The sequence below is a fragment of the Rhinopithecus roxellana genome, chromosome 15 (genome assembly GCF_007565055.1).
Source record: "Rhinopithecus roxellana isolate Shanxi Qingling chromosome 15, ASM756505v1, whole genome shotgun sequence".
Classification (NCBI taxonomy): Eukaryota; Metazoa; Chordata; class Mammalia; order Primates; family Cercopithecidae; genus Rhinopithecus; species Rhinopithecus roxellana.
The window spans coordinates 57253556-57273730 of NC_044563.1; the positions used below are offsets into that span (position 1 = coordinate 57253556).

The 20175-nt window shown below is 42.5% G+C and overlaps 1 protein-coding gene across 3 annotated transcripts in view; it reads left to right on the plus strand.

The window, feature by feature from the left end:
• Positions 1-20175, plus strand: part of XRRA1 (X-ray radiation resistance associated 1) — a 99456-nt gene that overhangs the window by 8979 nt on the left and 70302 nt on the right. Inside the window, exons 3-7 of one of the 3 annotated variants that reach the window (XM_030917413.1) lie at positions 1722-1819; positions 5825-6009; positions 9359-9430; positions 13016-13088; positions 15979-16076. In XM_030917413.1, coding sequence (XP_030773273.1) covers positions 1726-1819; positions 5825-6009; positions 9359-9430; positions 13016-13088; positions 15979-16076 — 522 coding nt within the window. In that variant the 5' untranslated portion in view covers positions 1722-1725. The remainder of the gene's footprint in view (positions 1-1721; positions 1820-5824; positions 6010-9358; positions 9431-13015; positions 13089-15978; positions 16077-20175) is intronic. The other 2 variants (XM_030917414.1, XM_030917415.1) reach the window with 2 other exon arrangements.

Sequence of the window (20175 nt, forward strand, 5' to 3'; positions counted from 1 at the left end):
GGGCTAGGACTAGGGTGGAGGCCAAGTGCTGACACTGCATTTGCACAACTCTGAGAGAGAGCACATGTCCCCCAGGTGTTCCTTAGGCACCTTGCTCACCTTCCCCCAGCACTGGCCCTGATATCACCCATCTCTCAATTTTACCTTCCATCTCACTGCTGTCTTGCTTTTCTCCTCCCTTTCACAATCAAGTTTCTTGAAAAACCTGCTTATATTCACTTTTTGTATTCCCTCGCCTTCCATTCACTCTTTCATACATAAAGTCTGACTTTAACTCCACCCTTCTTCGAAACTGACCTCCTACTTTCTCATGGCCTATTTTCGGTCCTCACCTTGCCTGACTTCCCTGCCTCTTTCATAGAGTTTTCTCTTACCTTGGCTTACCTGGCAGCTCCCACTCTCCACCCCCCAGTTCTCCTACTTCTCTAAAATTATTTTCTTTTGTGGATCCTCCAGGGCCTTGTCCTCCTTTGTCCTCACATTTTTTTTTTTTTTTTAATATGGGGTCTCACTGTCACCCAGGCATGATCATGGCTCACTGCAGCCTGGACTCCTGGGCTTAAGCGATCCTCCCACTTCAGCCTCCTGAGTAGCTGAGACCACAGGCTTGTACCACCATGCTGGCTAATTTTTTAAATTTTTTGTAGAGATAGGGTCTCACTGTGTTGCCTAGGCTGTGTCCACACATGAAATGCTCATACTTCTAATTGGTCTTGCTCCTCTTTTTCTTTTCTGTTCCTCCCTTTCTCATTCCTTTTTTCCTGTCCATCCTTTTTTTTTTAATTCTTTAGTTTATTAACATGAACTCTCATCAGCTTATCCCTGGGTTGCTGCAATACTCCCCTACCTGCAATTCCAGTTGCCACTGGGAGCTGCTTTCACCTACTGTTATTTTTGTCAGATCTCTCTTTCTAAAGCACAGCTTGGATTATGGTTCTGTCCAGCTCAGAAATTATCCATAGCTTCCAGTCACCTACAAGATGAAGCCTGAGCTCCTAGCCTGGTACCCCAAGCCCTTTAGGAGCAGGCACCATCCTTCCTATCCAACTTTATTGTTCAAGACTACCAAACATACATCCCTCTCCTTCTTGGGTCACATTGTTTCTTTACTGTGCACAACTATGCCCCTCCTGTGGCCCTTGCTGTTTGGAATGTTTATCCTTCTGTCTATCAGAAAACTCAATTCATCCCTCAAATACTATCTATCCAGTTCAAGTCTCATTATTTGTACACTATTGTCTCTAAAATGTGAGCCCCTTCTCCGAACTCTGTTAAAACAAAGAAAACTTCTAGCACAGACTTAATATGTATCAGGCACTATCTTTCTCACTTATTTGTCTTTTAAGTTAGGTATTATAACCCCCATTTTGCAGGTGAGGAAACTGAAGTTCGGAGGAGTAGAGTAACTTGCCCAGTCACAGAGCAAGGAAAGACAGAGCCAGGATTCAAACCAAGTCTGTCTGAGCCCGAGGATCATGTTCTTTCTAGGGTTCTGTTGGGTTAGGATTGATTTGAACTGAAAAACCCAGGGTCTTGTTTCCCTCTTCATATAAACAGCCAGCCCATTTCTGAAGGAAGAGCAGTGGGGCCTCCAGGTGTCAGAGGCAGGGTGTGTGCAGGGTGTGGTGGTCCTGGTGGGCTCACGAGCTGCACTGGAGTAAGAGTGCTCCGCTGTGTCTTTTCACTCTTCTGCTTCCTTGCTTTCCTTGCCTGGCGCTCAGGGAGATGGCCTCCTCAGGAATCTACAAGCTGGATGATGGGAAGCCTTACCTGAACAACTGCTTTCCAGCCAGAAACCTGCTTCGTGTGCCAGAGGAAGGTCAGGTGACTTCTCAAGTTGATACCTTTTCCTCGTACCTAGCTCCTGCTTTAGACCATCTCACATCTACTTGTTCTTCTCCAACCCCTTCACTGCTGTTCCCTGCTCTACCCAGTCCTTCCCCCTCCAGTCCTGGTAGCCTCCATGGGACTTCTAAAGTGCACCTTTAACCACAGTGCCCCTTCTGTTCAGTAACTTCTCATTGCTAACTCTTTTAACTGGCATTCTGTGTCATTCTGAGTTTAACCTGCTCTTACCCTCTGCGACAACCCATTTCCTTCTTTATGCTCTATTCCACGGTGCTCGCTTTTCACATAGCTTTTTTATTTGCCCTGAATGTTCCAGCCCTCATTCTTGTTAGCCAAACTCTTCCCATCACACAAATCCCAGCTTTTTTTCTACTTCTTCCAGTAAGCCATGTCTGACTACCCTAGTCCTCAGCGCCTCTCCTCTCGTGAGCTGTCTTCCTGTCTGTATTTCTTATTTGGTGAGTGATTATAGTCTGCCAAACTCCTTAATAAAATGGCTTAAATTTGACTCTGCTAGGTAGATTTTCAAGTATTTATCTAGTTAAAAAATTCCCCAGAGCGGGGAATTGCCGTAATAAGAACCCTATAGGTGGAACACTAAGTATGGGTTCTCTGGATTGGATTAGTTGCTTTGAAAGGGTAGGGCAGGCCGGGTGCGGTGGCTCAAGCCTGTAATCCCAGCACTTTGGGAGGCCGAGACGGGCGGATCACGAGGTCGGGAGATCGAGACCATCCTGGCTAGCACGGTGAAACCCCGTCTCTACTAAAAAATACAAAAATCTAGCCGGGTGAGGTGGCGGGCGCCTGTAGTCCCAGCTACTCGGGAGGCTGAGAGAATGGCGTAAAACCCGGGAGGTGGAGCTTGCAGTGAGCTGAGATCCGGCCACTGCACTCCAGCCCGGGCAACAGAGCGAGACTCCGTCTCAAAAAAAAAAAAAAAAAAAAAAAAAAAAGAAAGGGTAGGGCAAAGGAGAAGTACACCTTGTTTACTCCAGATGTTGTAACTTGTTGGTCACTCTGTAGATGGAATATTGGAAGAACCTTCTCTTCCTGCCTGTCCTTTCTGCTTCTCTAGAGTGATTTTGTTTTTCACACAGAGACTTTCCCTGGCCACCTACCTATCAGACACCTTCAAAGGGAACTATCAGTATGAACTCATAGTTTATCTCTTTGTGTCTCTCTCTCTCTCTCTCTCTCTCTCTCTATCTATCTCTCACACACACACAGACACACATAGATGGATAGCTACAGAAATAAATATAGTTGTATATATCTATATGTCTTAGTGTACATATGTGTATTTCCCAGTCCACTAACAGCAATGACACCTCAGCAGCAAAAAGCATACCTAGTATCTACATCTTGGTTTCTAAATACCATTCTCCAATGAAAACAGCATGGGCTTCTTGGAGAAATAGCTGTTTGCAGGACTAGGGCAGAAAAAATACAAGTTGAGTTGGAGTATCTTGTGGTGCCAGAAGTAAAGAAGTGCTCAGAAAAATAATGGGGCATGTTGAAAGGACACAGCCGACTTGAAGGTGCTCCCAATCACCAAAGGTGGGACAGTTCGAGCAATGAAATAAATAATGGCGGAATTAGGTTGTAGATCATGGAACAACAAATATTCATGAGTCTACTAACGTAAATGAATACTTGAATATGTAAATATGTGGGGGAAACAAAATAGCTCTTTCTTTTCTTTTTTTGAGATGGAGTCTCTCTCTGTTGTCCAGGCTGGAGTGCAGCGGTGCAGTCTCGGCTCACTGCAACCTTTGCCTCCCAGGTTCAAGTGATTCTCCTGCCCAGCCTCCTGAGTAGTTGGAATTACAGGCACTTGCCACCATGCCCAGCTAATTTTTGTATTTTTTATAGAGATGGGGTTTCACCATGATGGCCAGGCTGGTCTCAAACTCCTGACCGCAAGTGATCCACCTGCCTCGGCCTCCCAAAGTGCTAGGATTACAGGCATGAGCCACCACTCCCAGCCAGCTCTTTCTTATAGTAGAATTCCAACTAGAAAATGTAGAAGGAATGAGGGAAATAGAAAGTCACTATTCAAACACTACAGTAATAATTTTTGTAGGTAAGAACCCTTATAGGATGTTGCATTAGAGTTCTTCAGAGAAATAGAACTGGTAGGAGATAAACAGGACTAGTAGGAGATAGGTAGGTGGGTAGACAGATTTTTTTTTCAAGGAATTGACTTCATGTGATTGTGGGGGATGCAAGTCTGAAATTTGTAGGGCAGGCTGGCAAGCTGGAAACCCCTGGGGAGGAGCTGAAGTTGTTGTGTTAAAGCAAAATTTCTTCTTCCTCTAGGAAACCTGTTTTGCTCTTAATGTCTTTCAATTCATTGGGTGAGGGCACCCACATTACCAAGGATAGTCTCTTTAACTTAACATCAACTTACTGTAAATACTTAATTACATCTACAAAATACCATCACAGCAACACCTAGATTAGTGTTTGATTGAATAACTGCATATTATAGCTTAGCAAAGTTGATGCATAAAATTAACCATCATGGATACTAGAATAAGTGGGTAAAAGTATGATGAGAAACAGGATATTTACATAGTCTCTTTTTTCTCCTGTTGATCTCCTGACATGCTCTGAGCCTTCCTTTCTGGCCTTGTTAGGGATTTTGGCACCAACTCAGGCTGAGGTCCCTAGCAGTCAGGGATATGAAGATAGGATAAAGTAGAAGCAAAGTCCATGCCCCAGATGAGGGCAGCCCTGGGAAATGGGGTAACTGGAGTTATCAGTCCCATAATGGAAATGGGAAATGGCTCATATGAGACACAGGACAGGAACTGCATCCAAGAAGCAGGATGGGCAGCTGTGCTGTATGAGCCGGGGCAAGTCCCTGAGGCAGGGATAGTCGGCTTTCCCAGAAGATAGCCAGTGGTTAGAGGCACAAAGCTCGTTCCCACAGCACCCTTTATATTATTATTATACTATTGTGTATAAGATGTTATATTATTATGACTCCTTTGAGTTAGGGCTTCCTTTTTATTCATTCTCATACTCCCAGTTCCCAGCATAAAGTAGATGCTCAGAAAAGATAGGAATGGATGACTGTGTGGGCAGGGGTTATAGGACAGAGTTCATTCAGTCGTTTGTTCAGCAACAGTCACGATGTGGTAAGCTCTGTGCAGGCCTTGGGAATACTGAGATGAATGAGTCAGATAAAGTCCCTGCTCTTACGGAGCTTCCGCTCTAGAGAAGGAGACAGACAAATAAGTGAACAAATAAAAGAATTAAAGATTGCAATGAATACCATGCCATGAATAAACTGCTGGTGCAAGAAAGAACAGATTCCAAAATATGTTATGATTTTTGTTTGGAGGGCTTACTAGTGAACCTCATATTCTTTTTGCTTATGCACATTTTAAAATTCTTTCTACAGTAGACATGTATTATTAGGTTTTTTTTTTTTAAATGCAAACTGTCCTACATTTTCTTATTCTGAGTTTCTAACAGCATCTTTTCTGTGTACTGATAGAGGTTTGGGAAGATGGAACCCTTGAATTGAGGTCACACATTAGGCATTACTCAAGAGATGACCAGTAGAAGAGTAACTGGCATGCGTGAGAAAGAGCAATCAGCTCTACTGAGGGGCAAAAGGGAAGACTACACAGAACAGGAAATACTTGATCTTAGTTTTTGAAGGAATAATAGAATTTGGAGATAAAAAATGTGAAGGAAGGAATTGGGCAAGTCATTCCACCTCCTTTTGTCGCAGCCTTTTCATCTATAAAATAATGACAGTAACATGTTTTTCACTGGGTTTAGAGGTCAATTAAATGACATACCTAGGTAGATATCTCCCCTGCCCCCAGTTGCAGTCCTGTGTCTGGTGCATGTTAGGTAATCAGGAGCTATTTTGAGTTTTAGTATTATAAACAAAGTCTATAATTGCACTCGTTGTAACTTTGTAGTTTTCCCCTTTTCACTGTTTTAATTTTCTCAACAGGCCAAGGACACTGGTTAGTGGTTCAGAAAGGTAACCTCAAGAAGAAGCCCAAGGGTTTGGTTGGAGCACAGGCTGAACGTCGGGAAAGCCTGAAGGTGACTTCTTTTGAGTTCAGGGGGAAGAAAGGGTCTCGCCGGGAAAATCAGGTGGACCTTCCTGGACGTATCCTGGACCAGGCTTTTCTGGTGAGAGTAAATGCATCCTGGAGTGGCCGGCACATCAGCTAGGGTATGGAGGAAGTGGGGAAGGATTTACCCTGCTCTGGCACAACTACCCCCAGTCTACTCCAAACTATTAGAGTGATATTGGCAAATTGAATACAGCCAGGATAATGAAGGGACCCAAAAGTTTCTTGACATGTGAAGCTTTCTTGATAGCTACCTAGTGAGATAGGTATTGTCATCCCTTTTGTGTTGTTGCCATTGGGCAGTTGGGAAAACTGAGGCTCCAAGAGGTAATTTGCCTTGGCTGAGGTTCCACAGCTAGTAAATGGCTGATCCAGGGTTAGAACTCTGGTCTACTGACTCCAAAGCCTGTACTTTTACATTATGTGAGGTAAAAACTCTTACTGAGTTGGAGAGGCAAAGGAGCAGGTCAGGGGAAACAGTCAATTGAAAATTGCATTCCAGCACCTAGTAGGGTTGAGAGATTCCTGCTCTGCTCATTGGGGCGATCTCTACAGAATTGAGTGGGACTGGGGAGATCCTGCTCTCCCACAGACTTTGTCCTTTGACTTTAGTGTTTGGCTGAAAGCTAGGGGAGCTGACCAGATACTACTTAGTGCCTGGGGCAGGCTTTACAAAGAGGACTGGGGTGGTTGTGTTGGAAACCAGCCAGGTAGTTTCACGTCTGCTCTGAGAAATGCCTCAATGGCTTTGCTAAGAAGGATATATTTTGTAAATCAATATTAATGTACTGTCCAGTTCTTATAGCTCCCTAAGAACTCCCTGGCTGCCTGCTTTGTTTCCAGATTCTGCTGTGGTTCCCAAGAGATGGGTATTTGCACAGATCAGATGTTGAAAGAGACCTTTGTTGGTTTCATCTCACTTCAAGTGGGTAGTATAAGCTTTTTGCAGTCCTGTGGAATCAGTTTCATTATTATGTCCACTTCTCATTGGGAATGAGGAGGACTGAAATAATAATACTGAGGAGGGGCAGAAACACTTCCTGTAGTGGCCTTTTTTTCTTCCATTGTTTCCAAATACTTATACATTCCCACATTCAATAAATACGACTTTTGCCACTGTGGGAGGCAGGAGCAATAGGGATGTTTCTCAGAGTTATGGGGTATCCACTCTGCCTATTGGATGGTTTCACTTGAATGTTTCATTGACAGTTGAATCACAGCACCAATGCTCCTACTCCAAATCCCAAAACAGACCTCTTTTCCAGTATCTACTTTACTCTCTCTGTTGGCACTACTATCTACCCCATCGCCAAGCCAGTACCTGAGGTTTTCCTTGACATTTGCCTCTCCCACACTGTCCCCACCCCAACTTTTACCAAGTCCTGGCACTTTTACAAAATAGTTTTCAAATCTGTTTTCTCGTCTCGACTGTCATGACCCTCATCTGGGCCACCATCATCTCTTATTGGACTAATTCAAACATTTTCTATCTGTTGTGAGCCAATTAGGATGCTTTTATGTCACCTGAAAAGCCAGAGGCATTGTTTAGGGTAGATTAATTTACTGGATTAATGATGTCTTGCAAGGCTTGGGTTCCTTCTGTCTTTCTACTGTGCCATTTTACATGTTACCTTGTCCTCTTGGACTGATTGCCTTCGTGATCCTGAGATGGCTGCAGCAATTCTGGTCATCACATACAGAAGATAACATCCTGAGGTAGAGAAGGGATTGCTACTGTCTAATGTCTTTTCAGAAGGGATTGTTACTGTCTAATGTCTTTTCAGAAGTAAGAAAATGCTTTCCAAAACTGGTCCCCCTCCCCAACCCCAAGCAGCCAGTGTCTCATTATCTAGACCTATATCACATACCTGAACAGTTATGAGTTAGGGGAATGAGACCTCCATGATTGGTTTATACAGATCAAGACTTATTGCTTGGAGCTGTGGCTTAAGAACATTCCATTTGGAGAAATGTGAATAACACTGGTGTTCTTTTACAAGGAAGAGTAGTGGTTATTAGGAAAGTAATTAACCAATCTGGTACATTGGTCTTTCCCCTTCCTCTCCTGTCTTCTCATCTATGTGATGTAATCTGTCTGATATGTCTATGTGTAGCTGATGTTACAATTTTTATAAAATTACTATCAGCCCCCTACTAAAAATCTGCTTTCCATTTGTTGTAGGATAAAATCCACACTCCTTTGTAGAGCCAGCGTGGACTCATGATCTCATGGCCATCTCACTAACCTTATCTTGTTTTTCATCCTCTCAGAAGCACCTTGCTTTTTCCTGCCTTGGTAGACTTCATAATCCCTACTACCCACTTTTGTGAGACCTATTTAGCTCTTAGGTCTCTGAAATATTACTTCCTCAAGTAAATATTTCCTCGTTCAGACTGAAGTTAGGACCTCCTGTTATATCTCTTATAGCATCTTGAATTTCTCCTTTAAAATATTTATCACATTTATAAATACGTACTTGCTACTTGGCTTCCCATGACACTGTAAGCTCTATAAGGTTATGGAATGTCTCTGCTTTTTCTTCATTGTCTTCCCAATGCCTTTTAGTGCCTAAATATAGTGGGTACCATAAATAAATAATTAGCAAAAAAAGAATGAAGTTTGATTAAATATAGATGGAAGCTCTATAGCTAAAATTTACCTCTAACTTTTAAATTATGTCAGGTGACATAGGTAGTCAAAAGTGCGTAGAGTTTAGTGATTACAGATTTGGATTAGTAAGATCTGTCACTTGCTAACTGTGGTACCATTTTTTGGCAAGGCACATTACCTCTTTTAACCTTGTTTTTCTCATTAAAAAGGGGAGATAATCTTACTTATGTCAAAGGGCTTAGTTAGGATTAGGAGGAAGTTTGTTAATGTATTTGTTTTTTTTTTGTTTTTTTTTTTTTTTTTGAGACGGAGTCTCACTCTGTCGCCCAAGCTGGAGCGCAGTGGCCGGATCTCAGCTCACTGCAAGCTCCACCTCCCGGGTTTATGCTATTCTTCTGCCTCAGCCTCCCGAGTAGCTGGGACTACAGGCACCCGCCACCTCGCCCGGCTAGTTTTTTATATTTTTTTTTTAGTAGAAACGGGGTTTCACCGTGTTAGCCAGGATGGTCTCGATCTCCTGACCTCGTGATCCGCCCGCCTCGGCCTCCCAGAGTGCTGGGATTACAGGCTTGAGCCATCGTGCCCGGCCAGTTTGTTAATGTATTCAGCAAAGCTTATGGCCCAGTTTAGTGTTTGGTAAATATTTGGTGAATGAATGGATGAACAATGAATGAATGAATGAACAAGCAAACAAATTATGACAAGTATAAAAGATTGCCCAAAAAGAGAAGGCTGAACGATAATAGATTAAACTTTGTAGGGGCCTTAAGAGCCAACTCTTTGTATTATGTTCCAGCTAAAGCACCACTGTGTGAGGAAGCCATCAGATCTGTGCACTGTTAATGTCAGTGGCCTGAAGTTCTCCAAGGTGAGGTCCGCCAGCAAAGATGTGATTGGCGTAAGCCAGACTTGAGATGGTGCACCTGTCTGTTGTGGTTTGTCTCTTGTACCTCCAGAGTCCCTAGGGACTGGAAATCTGGTCACATGGAAGGAGGGAGAGGAGGGTCAGACAAGGATTTATTGGGTAGAAACAATATTCAGACACAAACTTTTGCTACAAATTTTATATTGTCCTTGTCCCATTTGACATGAATTAAAGAAAGTTGCCTTATGGGCCAGGCATGGTGGCTCACGTCTGTAATCCCAGCACTTTGGGAGGCCAAGGCAGGTGGATCATGAGGTCAGGAGCTCAAGACCAGCCTGGCCAAGATGGTGAAACCCCATCTCTACTAAAAATACAAAAAATTAGCTGTAAATGGTGGCGGGTGCCTGTAATCCCAGCTACTCGGGAGGCTGAGGCAGAGAATTGCTTGAATCCCGGAGGCGGAGGTTGCAGTGAGCCAAGATCGTGCCGGTGCACTCCAGCCTGGGAGACAGAGCGAGACTCTGTCTCAAAAAAATAGAAAATTGCCTTATGAAATTGGTTTCAAATTTGCCATGTAATTTTGTGGGTATATAATTCATTGTGTGACACTGAGTTCCCATCACAAAAGCCTACAAAAGACATTTCTTAAGTTTCAATGCCAGGGATTGTAATGGTTTTCCCAAGAAGCTGGTTCATTCCTAACTTACAGGTGCTGTGACTCATGCAATGAATCATGTTTCTTTCTTTGTGTTGGCTTATAGGCAGCTTGGAGCCATATTTGTGACCCACCATTAGCCAGTGTATATACAGGATATTATAACATGCATCTTTGGCATGTAGGCTTTTGTGGCATACCAAGAGAGATTACTTGTATAAACCGTAGCGTAGAGGTTCTAACCCACAGAATGGCCAAGTTTGCGGTAGAGCAGACTGCTCCTTTAACAAGGTTCTGCTTCACTTCATTTAGTACTTATGTTTTCAGAATTGAGTTACTTCGGGACAGGTTAGCCATAGAAATATATTCATCTTGTGGCTGAGAGGCCCTCCATTCTAGGCCAGCACATGGTCCTGGAGATTATAATATATAGTTTACATATAACAGTGAGACAAAGTCGTAGAAGAAGATTTCAGAGGTCCCTGTCAATTCAGCTTTTGAGGGCTACAACATGGCTGGCCAAAGCTCAGTCCCCTCATTGGATGCCATCTGTTCTTCTTTTACTTATTCACTCATCTGCTCACCAAACATTACCGAGGCCTAGTGTGTCTCTGTGCTATTTGCTGGAGGGTATAGAGGTGGCTCAGACACTGCCTAGCCTCTGGAGCATATAGTCCAGTAGGGAGGGAGGAGGCTGGGCTTAGATGGATATGGAGTTAGACGGGACTAGCTAACACAGCCAATGAGAGAAACACGAGAGTGCTGAATATGACCTCATAGGACAGGCCCCTGACTCAGCCTTACACAGGAAGCACACCCTGGAGAGGGTGGTAGCTTAGCTGAGACCCATGGGATGAGCGGATGCTTGCTAGCTTTGTGGTTAAACCATAAAGGAAAATGTCTGTGAAATTTAATTAAAAATATCTATCTAACAAAAGTTACCATAAACAAAGGTAAAAGATAAGCTGAGGCTAGGATAAGATATTAGCAAGTAATATAACCAAAAGGTATTAGGATCCAGAATATGTCAAGAGCTCCTACAAAACAATAGGAAAAAAGTGAAACCCAGTAGAAAAATAGACAGTAGATAAATATGTTAGTATGCAGAAGAGGAACTTGAAAGGTCAGCAAATACAGGAAAAGATATTCAGCCTCATAAGTAATCAGGAAAATGCAGTGCCTTTTTACAATAATCAGGCTGGAAAAAATCGAAGTTTTATAATGCCAATTGCAAGGATTTAAAGAAATAGGACTTCTCATACACTGCAGGTAGGACTATAAATTGTTTTAACTACTTTCGAGAACAATGTGGTATCATCTCATAAAGCTGTGTATTCCCCACAGCTTGATAGGAGTATATCATTAAAGAAACTCTTATGATGAGGAGGTGTGTATAAGAACATTAATTACATCATTGTTTGTAATAAAATTTGGAAACAGACTAAATGGGAATGAATAAACTTGCAATATATTCAAACAATGGAATATTGTACAGGAATTAAAATGGTTGAACTGGGGCCAGGCGTGGTGGCTCATGCCTGTAATCCTAGCAATTTGGGAGGCTGAGGTAGGAGGAGGATCACTTGAGGTCAGGAGTTTGAGACCAGCCTGGCCAACGTGGTGAAACCTTGTCCCTACTAAAAATACAAAAATTAGCCGGGCATGGTGGCAGGCACCTGTAATCCTACCTGCTTGGGAGGCTGAGGCCGGAGAATTGCTTGAACCCAGGAGGTGAGGTTGCAGTGAGCCAAGGTTGCACCATTGCACTCCAGCCTGAGTGACAGAGCAAGACTTTGTCTCAAAAAAAAAGAAAAGAAAAAAAAGATCGAACTAGAACCACATCTGTCAACATATGTAAATTTCAAAAGCTGCATGTATCGACACAGGTAAATCTCAAAAACAGTGTTGAGTGAAAAGGCAGGTTGCAGAATAATACCTACAATATTATTGCATTTAATGTAAAGTTTTACTATCTGTATCTAGCATTATATATAGTTGATAGATACACACACACGTGTATAATACAAGTATAAAAAAGGTATGGGAGCTGGGTACAGTGGCTCACACCTGTAATCCTAGGACTTAGGGAAAAGTGATTATTGTAAAAAGGCACTGCATTTTCCTGATTACTTATGAGGCTGAATATCTTTTCCTGTATTTGCTGGCCTTTCAAGTTCCTCTTTTGTATACTAACATATTTATCTACTGTCTATTTTTCTACTGGGTTTCGCTTTTTTTTGGCTGAGGCGGGCGGATCACTTGAGCCTAGGAGTTTGAGACCAGCCTGGGAATCATGGCAAAACCCCATCTCAGCTAAAAATACAAAAAAAAAAAAAAATAGCCAGTCTTGGTGGCGTGTGCCTGCAGTCCTAGCGACTCAAGAGGCTGAGGTGGAAGGATCACCCAAGCTGGGGAAGTCGAGGCTGCAGTGAGCCCAGATTGTGTCACTGTACTCCAGTCTGGGCAATGGAAGTGAGACCCTGTCTCAAAAACAAACAAACAAGCAAACAAACAAAAACTACCAACTATGGGAATGATAGTCTGCAATTCAGGATAGCTGTTATGGGATTAGTGAGGGGATACATGGACGGGGTGGTAATGGTGGTGGTTCACCCTGTATAATATTTTCTTTAAGGAAATTTAAAGCAAAGACAGCAAAATATTCAGCTGTGTTAAATACATACATCTGGATAGTGGTGATATGGGTCTTCAGAGTGCCATTCAGTATACTTTTCTGTACATTTGAAATGTTTCATAGTGGAAAAAAAGCAGGAAAATGCTTACAGCACTCAAGTGGCTGCTCTTGTGCTAAGGATGTCCCTTATTCCTGTAGGTCTTTGTTCCTTCTGACAGTGGCCCTGAAGCTTCAGCAAGGCTTCTAGGCAGGGAACTAATCTTGTGGATATTTTTTTTTCTGAAATGCTTTCCTACAGGCTAAGGAAAATGACTTCAAGCATTTTCATTCTGTGATTTATATCAATGCCTCAGAAAACCTGCTGCCTCTAGGTAAGCTTTTTCTTTCTTGAAAGCTCTCTTCCTCCTCTTAGCCAGCACAGCCATTCACATGTGTTAGGATTTGTCTATCTATCCATCCATGATTGGCCGCACATCTCTTTCTTGGGGGTATAATAGGCTGGGTCCTGGAGAGCATAAAGACCTCGATTCCAGTCCTGCTCTGGCACTACCTACTTAGAACATTTTTCTGTGATCTGCTACTTTTCTCTCTGTCAATGGGGATAATTCCCTTCTTTTTTTCCTCCCATTGCAGGATACCTCGCAGGCTCATATGAGATGGGTGTATAAAAATGTTTCTAAGCCTGTCAGGTGCTCCTGTGGGAGCATAAAACCTTCTGTTATTCAGCAAATCCACAGCAACCCCTGCTGGGTATTAGGACTATGTAAATACTTGGCTTTTAGAAATGAGTGCATCCAGTCCTGCTCTGGTGAGCTCATGGTTTGGTGAGAGAGATGGACTCAGATACAGATAGTTAGAGCAGAATGAGGGGAGAGCAGTGAAAGAGAGAATCAGGAAATATTATACAAGCATATGTGTAGGACTTCAAGCCAGGCCAGAGTGTCAGGAGGAACTTCTGAGAAGAGGAGCACCTAAGCTGAGACCAAAAAAATGAGTAGGAGTGATTCAGGAACTAGAAGGTAAGAAGGCATTTCTGACTGCTGGAGCAGATGTGGAATGGCAGCACCTGATCAGGAAGACTGGAGAGGTTTTGTATGTTTGCAAGGGAAGCATGTGGGGGACAAATGAAACTAGAGAGATTGACTTATCACTGGATTATCAAGGACCAGGAGTGAATTGGACTTAGTGCTATAGGCGAAAGAGAGCCTTGGAAGGGTTTTAAATAGAGAAGCTCAGTGGCAGTTGTGAGAAGAGTGGATTATAAGATAAGAAGAAGATGGAGGCCAGGATACCTGGGAGATTATTTCAGGTTTTTAGGGGCGTGGAGATGAGGCCTGAGCCAGGATTATGACAAGAAGAGTGCAGAGGATTGAGAGAGAGAGAGAGAGAGAGAGAGAGAGAGAGCAGAGGATTGAGAGAGAGGGAGAGAGAGAGAGAGAGATTGAGATTGGTTTAGAAGGAGTAGAAACCACAGGACTTGGTAACTGATAGACTGATAGGGATGTAAGGAGAGGGAGGAATCAAGGGGGCATTTCACTGAAACAGGGCACAGCACACTAGAGAAAAGGCAGGTCAGAGGGAAATAGGATAAGTTCAGTTTTGTTGCATTGAGTTTGAAGATTGTTTTCAAAGAAGCATGTGATGAGGTCCCGCCCTTTAGGAGACAGGGTGTTCTGTCAGGAGCTTGGGCTTGAAATACAAAGGCCAATAGGTGTATAAAAAGATGTTCAACCTCACTAATAATTACAATGGATCAAGATACTGTTTTCTGCCTGTCAAATACTGGCAGAAGTGAAAAGGGCTGATGACAGCCAGCATTGGTAGGGAAATGGATATTCTTGCATTGAACTGTGGAAGTATAGTCATTGATGTAACATCTTGGAGGTAATTTGGTAATGTTTCTTAAAATTTAAAGTAGTCATTGCCTTTAATCTAGTAGCTTTACTTCCAGGAAATTATTCTATAGAAATACACTCGTACAAGGCTGTTCATTGGAAACATCCAGAAATACTCACAAAGCAGCCTTTATTAGGTTCTACTGAACATTCGGACTTACAAGACTACCATGGGCCATATTTAACATCAGGTTCACTTAGAAGGCTCTAAATAATTCCACACAGAATGCCAGTACTGCCAGCATCAGGAGTTTCTCTTCAGTGGAGTTCCCAAAGCCATCCATGAGGCATTCTTTGTGCCCCTCCTCCCAACCCCTAGTGTCAGCTCAGGTACAAGACAGTGAGACTGTCATTGGGTGGATGCAAAAACCACCCTGGCTTAGAAATCTCATTCGCCACAGGAGCCAATATACGTTATAACACTTATAGACATAGCTTCTAGAGTTTCTGCAAAGGATATGTCCAATTATAGGAATCACTACACATAGGGAAGCCCAAAATTATGGTGCTCCCTTCAGGCGTTTATCATTCATTTACAGTTTCTCCTAGCCCAGATGTAATTTACCAACCTAGGGTGATTTTTACCACAAGTGATGCTGCCTGGAAATGCAGTTACTATACCATTGGTTTCAGGTTACCAGAGGAACAGGGCTAGAAAAAGTTCAGTTCTCATTCAGAGAGAGAAACTTTTGTTCATGTAGTTTCTTACCTTTTATTCATATAGCCTAAAGGCTATCAATAGGGAAATGGATTAGTAAACTAGCATATATCTATACAGTAGAACATCAAGAGATATTAGGCATATCTATATGTTTCGACATGAAATAATCTTTAAGTTACATTGTTAAGGGAAAAAGCAAGTCAGTACAATGTGTACAGAATGACTCTATTTTTGTTAAAAGAGGTATGTGTGTGTATTTTGATATATACATGAGAAAAAGTTGAGTGCTATATATGCAACTTTTAATACTTGTCTCTGGATGTTGGGATTAAACAGAACTTTTTATTTTTCTATGATGTTTGACTCTTTTTCTTAGTTGTGTTTTAATTTTTGTAATCAGGATTAATAAAGATAATTTTTAAAATGTGCTTTGCTGTTGAGCAGACTTAGATTCAATCCTTGGCTCTTTCACTTACCAGCAATTTCATTCTGGCAAATCACTTAGTTTGGCTGCGGCTTAGTCAGCCATAGAATGGAAGTAGTAATCCCTATTTTTCTGCGTTGTTGGAGATTTAGAGGCCATGTATGAAGAGTACCTTATACAGTGCCTGCCTAACCCAGTAGGGACACAGTAAATGGTAATTATTAATATCTTTCTCTTAAGTCCTTTACAAACTGCAGACTCTCTTTCTCCTCCCCATATAGAGGCATTTCATACGTTTCCAGCCCTAAAGGAACTGGATCTCGCATTTAATGGCATCAAAACTATCTACGTGAAATATGGAGACTTTAAGTTATTGGAAGTAAGTTGGCGGTAGGAAGTTTTTGGTGCCCACCAAGTTCCCCTGTAAGGAATGAGTATAGAGCTTTACTGATTATAACTGTTGGGAAGGGGCTTGCTGGGCCTGTACAGCCAGGCCCTTGCTTCATTGCTGGCCTCTAGGGAGGGTGGGGGTGGGAGTTGTAAGGGTAGTGATAGTGATGGAGGTGGTGGTGACGGTAGAAGTGGCAGCAAATAGTTGATACCAAAGACTTAACCATGGTGCATGGTCCTGGAAAATAAATGCCAAAGGTCATGTCCAAGGGAGTCTGTGTGGAAAAGTGAGTTTTAAAATGGAATATTATAGGAGGGAGAGTTTTGAGGGGAGATCTGGATCTAGTGGGGGTTGAGGAGCCATGGAGCTTAAGAGCTAGGTGCAGCAGATTGGACCGGCTCAACTAGAGATATTATAGACTCATTCCAGAGACTCATCGTGGTCTAAGTGAGCTGAATCAGTCTCAGTGGCTGGGATGGAGCAGGCTATAGGCCTAGTCTATAACCTTGGAGATGAGTATGAATAGGGATTCTATGGGATCAGCAGCAGAGTCTTGAACATGTGTACATTCACAGCTGTTCTTCAAACCCCAAATTAGAAAATACAGAAAAATTTTGTTTGCATTCTTGGTTTTCTCCTAAATTTTCCCATAGCCATGTATTTTCTGCACATGTCCTCATAGTTCAAGTTGATTAGTTCTTCAGCTTTCATGAAGACTTGTGGGTCACTTTTTACAAAGGAACAAAGCTTTGTCACTACCTGAGAGTCACTGCATATGTGGAGAGTAAAGGACAACAGAATTGGAGCCACGTGTGGGGCTGGGCATCTGGCCACGCTCACTCACTGAGTAATAGACTCTTCTCCACATGCTGTAGTAGAAGTATTTCAGAGTCAAATCTCAGCAAAATGTCTGCACGTCATGAACCTTGAGGTCGACCCCAAAGAGCTGTTAACTTAAATCATTTCATCAGCAAACATCAAGGGTCAGCCATTCTTCACAAAAGCCTCACTTAACCTGGTGTTGTCAGTGAGGGGAACCTTCTACAAGAGTGAGTTTTTCAGAGTTGATGGCCTTCATATGCCAAAGCTTTAAAAGGTTTTAAGCTCTTGGAATAGCCATCTTCCTAAATTGGATTATATGTCTTTGCATTTTTAAAGCATATTCTGGTGACTGTAGTGGAACCTTCTCTCCATGGTCTCAAGTCATATTGAAGATAACAGTAATTTACTATGATCTGGGACAAAAGTAGTCCTCACACTTGTCCAGGAAGCAAAGCTCTTGAAAGTTGAATAAAATAGAAAATAAGTTTACAACAACTGGTGCATTTTTTTCTGTGTTAATAAATATTTAATAGTAGATTTTGGAATAGACAGAAGGAAACAGGTTTCAGATGGTCTAGAGATATAGGGAGCCATGTCCCTGACCTTTGAGCCTGGGAGCTTCTTAAGAATTTCCATTTATTTGTTTTTCTACTTTTTCAAAGAGTAGTCATTGAGCTCCTGTGTTGTGCATTGTACCATGCATTTTGTCTTCTTACCCTACCATTTCAAACCTGTTTCAAGTGCCAGTGGGTTGAAGGGAGGAGGCATGACCGTAGGCTCTGACCCCACAACTGACTAGCTTGGATCTAGTGATTGATCATGAGTGACTTTTTTGGAGGCCTTACTTTATAGTGTGATTGCATCTGATGAAGATGATTTATCCACAGACCTACCCTTACGAAAGGGTATTTACATAAGAGAGCAGATCAAAGTTAAGATGCAGAATATAAATGAAAACAGGAAATCTCTTGCCCAGCCATCTGTTTTCATCTGTCTGTGATTTGCAAGGGCTCCCTAAGAAGGATAAACCTGTCAAATATCCTGAATTTGCAGCTCACAGTAATGAATATTTTGATGTGTAATAAAACTTGATGTGACTCAGCAGATGTAGTAGCCAGGTTAGGAGTCTTCTGTTCTTGTTTGCCAAAAAGGCTGCCCCAGGAGGAAAAGCCCAGAGTAGAAGAATTCTTTAGGAGTCAATTTAGAAAAACTTAACTTGCCATGGTTTGATTCTCAGATTACAGATCTGAAGAAGGTTCAGCTGGAGCCCTGCCCTGGCAGTCAGAAGACCTTCTTTTGTCTTGGTTTTGCCAGTACTTTGCCATGCCTACCTGGCCAAACATTGTACCCTCTCTGGGACTAACATTTCCCCTCTGTAAATTCTGGGTCAGCTCTGAAATTCTGTGGCCTGTGATTCTAAGGCTATTCATTTCTTTGAATTGCCCTTAATTCTATAGAAAGCAAATTTGGATCCTACATTATGTCAAAGCAGCTAGAATGAGGTCAGCACACTTTTTCTGTACAGCAGGCCAGACAGTGAATATTTTAGGCTATATCAAATATATATGACCATATATATTTAGACAATAATATATGGTCATAAGTAATCATAATTAGTCAGCTCTGCTGTTGTATAATGGAAAACAGCCATAGATAATATGTAAACAAATGAGAAATGAGGATGGCTGTGTTCCAATAAAACTTTATTTATTTTAATTAATTAATTAATTTTTTGAGACAGTCTCACTCTGTCACCCAGGCTGGAATAAGTGGCACAATCTCGGCTTACTGCAACCTCTGCCTCCTGGGTTCAAGCGATTCTTATGCCTCAGCCTCCCAAGTAGCTAGAACTAAAGGGGGAACCACCACACCCAGCTAATTTTTGTATTTTTGGTAGAGACAGGTTTCACCTTGTTGACCAGGCTAGTCTCAAACTCCTGGCCTCAAGTGATCTGCCCACCTCAGCCTCCCAAAGAGCTGGGATTACAGGCGTGAGCCACAGCGCCCAGCCTAAAAGTTCATGACGCTGACATCTGAACTTCACATAACTTACACATGAAACACACTCGTTCTTTTTTTGATTTTTTCAACCATTTAAAAATGTAAAAATTGGCTGGGCAGGGTGGCTCACACCTGTAATCCCAGCACTTTGGGAGGCCAGGGCAGGAGGATCACTTGAGCCCAGGGGTTCAAGACCAGCCTGGGAACAAAATGAGACCATGTCTCTACAAAAATTAAAAAAAAAAAAAAAATAGCATGATTGTGCATGCCTGTGGACCCACAGGAAGCTGAGGCAGGAGGATCACTTGAGCCTAGCAGCTTGAAGCTTCAGTGAGCCATGTTCATACCACTGCCCTCTAGCCATGTTCACACCAGGAGTGACAGAATAAGACCCTGTCTCAAAAAGAAAAAAGCAAAAATTATTCTTAGCTCATGGGTTATACAAAATAGCAGTAGGCCAGCTTCTGAGCTAGAATGCTAATGAAACAGCTCAGTATGGTTGGAATAGAGACTAAGAAACAGTAGAGTGTAGTGATATGTGAACCTGGAGGAGTAGCAGAAAAGAGACTGGGGAGAACCTTGGAAACTTGCTGAGGAGTTTAAACCTTATGGAGAATAGGGATTCATTGAAGCGTTTTAAGCTAAGTGGTAGGGTCAGAACTGCATTTTAGAAAAACCATTCTGGCTTCTGTATAAAAAATAGATTGTAGGGAACAAGTATGAGAGATATTAAGGAGGTAGATAGAATCCGTAGGCTGACTGTTCACACATGAGTATGAGGGAGAGAATGTTCCCCACCTTTCCCTGTGCTTATCTCAGGCACCTTTCCAGGTCTTCCTCCTGTAGGCTTCTCTGCTCCAGCCAAGTGGGATCACCTCATTGTCTGAACCCTCAAACTTTGGAATTTGCTCATGGTAGCAATTCCATGAACTCGGTGCTTCTGTAGTACTTGGCGAGTCTTGTCAAGCCATTTCTTACACCATGGACTTCGGTCATAACCAAACTATTCATGGTTCTCAGAACAAGCAAGGCTGCCTCCTGCCTCCTGTCTTCCATACATGCCACTTGCTGCCCTGAATGTCTCTTTGCCCTCCACAATTTGGTGAATACCTATTGGTCTCTGAGGACAGCTCAGATGTTACCTACCCTGTGAAGCCTGTCCTGATCCCCCGGTAGACCTGACCATTTCCTTCCTTTGTGCCCTGATTGGTCTGTCTTCAGACATCTATCCCAGTAGCATTGCTACATAATGAACATATACATG